Genomic DNA, 5,965 nt, shown 5'->3' on the forward strand with positions numbered 1-5,965 from the left:
AAAATGAAAATATTTATTTTTTTAAAAAAACTTTTATTTATAAAAATTATTTAAAATTTTTATTTTTTTGAAAAAAAATCTGAATAGATATTTTGAAAATTTCATGCAAAAAAAAATATTTTAATTTTAATTTTTCGGGGAAAAAAATTCAGAATAAATTTTTTTCGAATTTTATTTTCGGAAAAATAAAAAAAAATTATTTTATTTTTATATTTCATAAAATTTGGGAAAAAATTTCACTATAAAAATAATTGTATTCTGAAATTTTTATTTTTCAAAAAAAAAAATTTTCAGAATTTTTTTATTTTGGAAAACAATAATTTTTTTTTTTTGAAAAAAAAATTATTTCAAATTAAATTATATTTTTTTAATGAATAAAAAAAAATTATTTTCAGAAAAAAGTTATTTTTTATTTTATGGAATACAAAATATTTTATTTTCAGATTTTTTTCTAAAAAAACTATATTTTTTTTATAATTTTATTTTTAATTTTTAATAAAATATTTTTAATTTTTCATAATTATAAATATTTTTAATTTCTATTTTTTTTCACTCTCAATAATTTTTCTTTTTTTTATTAAAAAAATTATAATTAAAGCAGTTTATAAAAGAAAACTAGTTATGAACCGGTTTTAAACTGAATTATAATTGGTTAATTTAAATGGTTCAGTTCATTAACCATTCAAGTGGTTTAGTTATTTTATGGTGCAATGCAATTCAGTTTAGACATATAATTTGGTTAACCATATTTTTGCACACCCCTACTTACGACATACTAATACTCACCAAATTTTTGAAGAAATCAAAGTTTAATTTCTTATGCAAATGAGAAAGTTACCATATATGAATTAGGAGCAGTGTTGTATATGTGATTTATGGTTAATTAAATTTTACACAAGTTAAGTTAAAAGATGTTAGCAATAGCATTAGTCTACAAAGCTAGTTAGAATTAATTGTTTTTAATCTTGTATATATGTTGCTCATGTAACTCACCTGTTAATCTCTTTCAATCCATCTATATGCTCCTTATAACTCACTTTCGGCCAATCTATATGCTCCTTACAATTCACTAAGTCTATTTTCTTATTCATCTTTCTTTATTGCCATTTAATCACTTTTTTTCTAAAATTATCCCAACAATATTTTAAAAATAATTTTCTTCTGGTGCCATATTAAATCTGTGCTTCAAATCACTAGTAGTATGATTGATAGAGGAATCAAACATTATTTTTATTTTGAAGATGATAATAAAAGTGCATTTAAGTTAAATAAATACTTATTAATTTATTAATTAAGAAAACAGTCATATAAAAGCCCTGTAATTTGCTAACATAGGGTACTTAGGATAGAAGCTAATGTAGCATAATCTTCTCCCACAAACTTCCATCAAAAATATTAATGATTCATTTACCCGCCAATTTAATCTCGTTGACATTTCATCCTAATTCCTACCTATAAATGGATTTTTCATTTCCCAAAAAGAGACTCCGCTGTCAAAACATTACGCATTATTAATATTTACATCACCCCACGTGTATCTCTCTATATATCAATGAAAGCAACTTTAGCAACTTTAGAAATAATCATCAAATCAAATTTGTGGTTAAACACTCACACTCTATTTCATCACCGTCTACCACTGTCTTGCCTTTAACCACCTTCACCACCGACACTTACATCACATTCTCCTCTCACCGACAACATAACGACACCAATAACGGACTCTCGTAACCGCTGCCACGTGGCATCTTCAAAATGATCACCGCTTACAACGGACGCTCCGCCTCCGGTGGAACCCGTACTCTGGTGGTTGGTGTCAAGATGGAAGAAGAATCACACTGTCACTGCTCGGAGTTACTGACTTGGGCGTTAGTTAACGTCGCTCAACCCGGTGATCTTATCGTTGCTCTTCATGTTCTTCCAAATCATGGTAACTAACTAACTAAATAACTAACTTATAACTAACTAACTAACTCGGATTCGGTTATCCGTCTTGTTATTTTTGTTGTATTTTGATCAATTTTGTTTTTTCTTTTGTTGGTGTAGAGACTGTGAATAGAGATGGGAAATCTTCTTTGTTTTCTCTTGTTAAAGCATTTGATTCTGTTCTTTCTGGTTATGAAGGATTCTGTAATTTGAAACAGGTTAGTGATTATTTTCTGTTAGCATCAGTTTTAAGGAGGCTTAGTTCATTTTTGGAAATAAGGAAATACATTTTTCATGTTTTGTAGGTGGATCTGAAGCTTAAGATTTGCCGGGGTTCATCGGTGAGGAGAATTTTGGTTAGAGAAGCAAATGAATATTGTGCGACTCATGTTATACTTGGAACACCGCGAGGTTTTAGTAAAATTAGGCCATCTATTTCTATAGTTAGGTATTGTGCTAAGAAGCTATCTAAGGATTGTTGGGTTTTTGGTGTTGATAATGGAAAGGTTGTGTTCAAGAGAGATGGATCATCGTCTACAAATTGCGCCAATTTAAAAGGTTTTTTTTATTGATTTTTGCACTTTTTTATGGGAATTTTATTGAGAGATAGTGGAGTTCTTAGTTTATGAGATGTTGCAGGACATCAAGTTGGGTTGCTTGGTTCGATTCAATGGAAATTTGGCAAGAGTTCAAAAGTACTGAATGATGATATGCAATATTCGATATTGTCGGATTCATCTTGCTACCAAGCTGCAGATCAAGAGTTGTATGGCAGCGGTGATAGGGAGAACGAGAAGAACTCATTGGCTATGGTGCCTGTAAAGGTAACTGATGCTGGTTTGAGTATGAAAACTTTGCATTACAGAGAGGTGGCTGATTCGAAACCTGGTTGGCCACTACTACATAGCAGAATTTCATTGTCAGACAGGAGAAATTCTGAAAGATCGTCGTTTCCTCAGATTTCTGTGGTTCAATGGGCAATGCAGTTGCCCGCTAGAGATCTTTCCTATGATAAAGATCAGTTTTTGGGTCTAGATAGCAGAAGTGGGGCTCTTGTTCCGGTGGATGCTGAAATAGGGACGATTGCTTCACCAGAACGCAAATCCGTAAATGTTCCTAAAGAATTGGTGGGGCTTCATGAGAAATACTCATCTTCTTGTAGATTGTTTAAGTACGAAGAACTTGTATCGGCAACGTCAAATTTCTTGCCTGGTGCGTATTTTGATTTTTGACTATGATTTCCATTTGGTCTAAATTGGTTTTATTGACATTTTTGGTTTGATTTCAGAAAATTTGATCGGAAAAGGAGGAAGTAGTGAGGTTTATAGAGGCTGTCTTCCTGATGGAAAGGAAGTTGCTGTTAAGATCTTAAAGCCTTCTGACGATGTTTTGAAGGAGTTTGTTTTAGAGATAGAAATTATCACTACTTTGCATCACATAAACATCATTTCCCTCGTTGGATTCTGCTTTGAAGATGACAATCTTCTTTTGGTCTATGATTTCTTATCAAGAGGGAGCCTTGAACATAACCTTCATGGTACGTTATATTCTCCTTAGTTTTCTTATAAGATGAATCTTCATCTCTCTTGATAATATGATTTGTTAGAGTTTTTTTATTCGATATAACCTGATCACATATGATTTACCACCTCTTGTTTAATAGGTAGTAAGAAAAGTCTACTCGAGTTCGGTTGGACTGAGAGATATAAAGTGGCACTGGGTGTTGCCAACGCGTTGGAGTATCTGCATAATAATGGTGACAAAACTGTGATCCATCGCGATGTAAAATCATCAAATGTGTTATTATCCGAGGATTTTGAGCCTCAGGTAATTTATCTCTCTTTTGGCTCACACCAATATTTTGAACGATTTGTACTCATGCTGCCACGTTGATTTTCTGTAGCTGTCTGACTTTGGACTTGCTAAATGGGCATCATCCTCATCATCATACACAACCTGCACTGATGTTGCCGGAACTTTTGGGTTTGTACTTCAACTTCCGCATAATTGGACCGTCCATTCCTATGCATATTTGTTGCAGGAAAATATTGTAATTGAAATGATTCTGAACTATGTACTACACTCATCTATCTATGCAGTTACTTGGCTCCTGAATACTTCATGTATGGTAAAGTAAATGATAAGATTGATGTCTATGCATTTGGGGTGGTGCTTCTTGAGCTTCTCTCGGGGAGAAAGCCTATAAGTGGTGATTATCCTAAGGGTCAAGAGAGCCTTGTCATGTGGGTATGTACTCTATGAGTAGGAATCGAACTCGGTTATTTAAAGTTTACAACACTCAAACACACTGCGTAACAACCACTAGCGCTAGACCGTGGTGCTACTCTATATATTTTATCAGTTCATTATTATCTTCGGTGTTGGAGGGAAAAACTAACGGAAATGTATCATTTGTAGGCAAGTCCGATTCTGAATAGTGGGAAGCTGTCGCAATTGTTGGATCCTAGTTTGGGTGATAACTATGATCATGAAAAGATAGAAAGAATGGTCTTAGCAGCTACACTTTGTATCAGACGTGCTCCAGGAGCTAGGCCTCAAATGAGCCTTGTAAGTGATATAAAAATCGGCCTAGTAATAAATTTAGTATTTTATATACAGAAAAATAAAGAAAATATAATTTGACCTACATGATTTGCTTATCCTATATCATGCACAGTTGAATTCAAATAGCATATATACCATACCTTCTCAAGGTGGATTCAGAAGAGCTTATTTGCAACTTATTTAGGCTTATCTTATGATAGCATTTATTGTTAAATCTCATATTTGTTCCATTGGACCACAGATCTCAAAGGTTCTTAAAGGTGATGCTGTAGTAATGAAGTGGGCAAGGTTAGAAATTAATGCATTGAAAGCTTCAGAGTTGCTTGATGAAGAAGCTTCTCCAACTTCTAACTTACGGTCACACCTAAATCTTGCACTGCTTGATGTGGAGGACGACGCACTCTCCTTGTGGAGTGTTGATCAAAATGTCTCTTTAGAGGACTACTTGAGAGGCAGGTGGAGCCGTTCATCTAGCTTTGATTGATCTAACTCCTCGCAAAGTGCTAGAAGAAACTTCATTTTATTTCATCTAAATTTTGTGTGTATGTGTGCTGTGTATATGTGTATATTCTACCACGGTGTTCGAGTCTAGCAGGAAAGACTAGTTTGTTATAATGGAACAAATCAAAGTTCGAATCCAGACTGAAAGAGGTGCAAGTATTTAATGTTCGACAATGTCACGAACAAAATTACCTCAAAAGGAAGGAACTTATGGGAAACTAATAATTAGAGGTGTACACATGTAGTATGGGATGATCTCTCAAATAAGATTGCCTCTGGTAAAATAACATGTGAAAAACCAATATAGAGAGAGTCTGTTGTTCTGCACAAATTCATTGATGGGTTTGGAAGAGAGGTTGTTTGTGAGTGTCCTCCTCCTTCCCTTCATCCGGGAAACTATCCCCTTGTAATTTGTAATCTATGTAATCTATCATTGATCTCAAGTTGGTTGTGTTATATGTTGTTGCAGTGGCAAAAATATAGGATGTAAAAGTTGTTTTACTTCTTTCTGTAATAGAAGGATGAATAAAATGTGTCTTAAATTTTTTTAATAACAAAAAGTTGTACTTATTTCTGGCTGGTCAATGGCCCACAAAAATTGATCTTATGCACATAGATCCAATTTTCTTCAGGAACTCGTCACATTGCCGCGCAGGTGGGCTTATATTATATGGCACCACACTTAAGCATGCCTCTCTTCTAACTAGAATTGTTCATCTTGATTCAACGGCTATGCGCTCTACGCCAAATAATGCAACATCCCTTATATCAGTGTGATCTCGAGTCCAACTCAAATACGATTTAATTCATATTTGTAAACTTTCACTTCAATTTTATATTAATTTGAGTGTTATAGTGTTAATCTTTCTTACATGTATCCTCTCCGATTATCGAAGAACAGTCACCACCACATTGATAATTTACTACAGTGGTCTTCATAATCATATAGTCATCCTATGCTCCATTTCAAGAT

General features: G+C 33.4%; 1 protein-coding gene across 1 annotated transcript; it reads left to right on the forward strand.

Moving 5' to 3' along the window:
• Positions 1-1,530: 1,530 nt before the first annotated feature.
• LOC127092931 (protein kinase STUNTED) lies at positions 1,531-5,448 on the forward strand. Its single transcript, XM_051031826.1, has 10 exons — positions 1,531-1,930; positions 2,047-2,144; positions 2,232-2,484; positions 2,566-3,138; positions 3,215-3,463; positions 3,590-3,753; positions 3,830-3,909; positions 4,026-4,173; positions 4,345-4,494; positions 4,733-5,448. The coding sequence occupies exons 1-10, from the start codon at positions 1,756-1,758 to the stop codon at positions 4,973-4,975; spliced, it is 2,133 nt and encodes a 710-aa protein (XP_050887783.1). The 5' UTR covers positions 1,531-1,755; the 3' UTR covers positions 4,976-5,448.
• The last annotated feature ends 517 nt before the right edge of the window (positions 5,449-5,965 follow it).

This window comes from Lathyrus oleraceus, chromosome 6 (assembly GCF_024323335.1).
Source record: "Lathyrus oleraceus cultivar Zhongwan6 chromosome 6, CAAS_Psat_ZW6_1.0, whole genome shotgun sequence".
NCBI classification, from domain to species: domain Eukaryota; kingdom Viridiplantae; phylum Streptophyta; class Magnoliopsida; order Fabales; family Fabaceae; genus Lathyrus; species Lathyrus oleraceus.

Excerpts from the sequence above, each read along its gene's own strand:
- LOC127092931 (XM_051031826.1), top strand. The coding sequence starts at position 1,756 with ATGATCACCGCTTACAACGGACGCTCCGCCTCCGGTGGAACCCGTACT. Across the intron at positions 3,464-3,589 it reads CCTTGAACATAACCTTCATG|GTAGTAAGAAAAGTCTACTC; the intron begins GTACGTTATATT and ends CTTGTTTAATAG. Across the intron at positions 4,174-4,344 it reads AAGAGAGCCTTGTCATGTGG|GCAAGTCCGATTCTGAATAG; the intron begins GTATGTACTCTA and ends TATCATTTGTAG.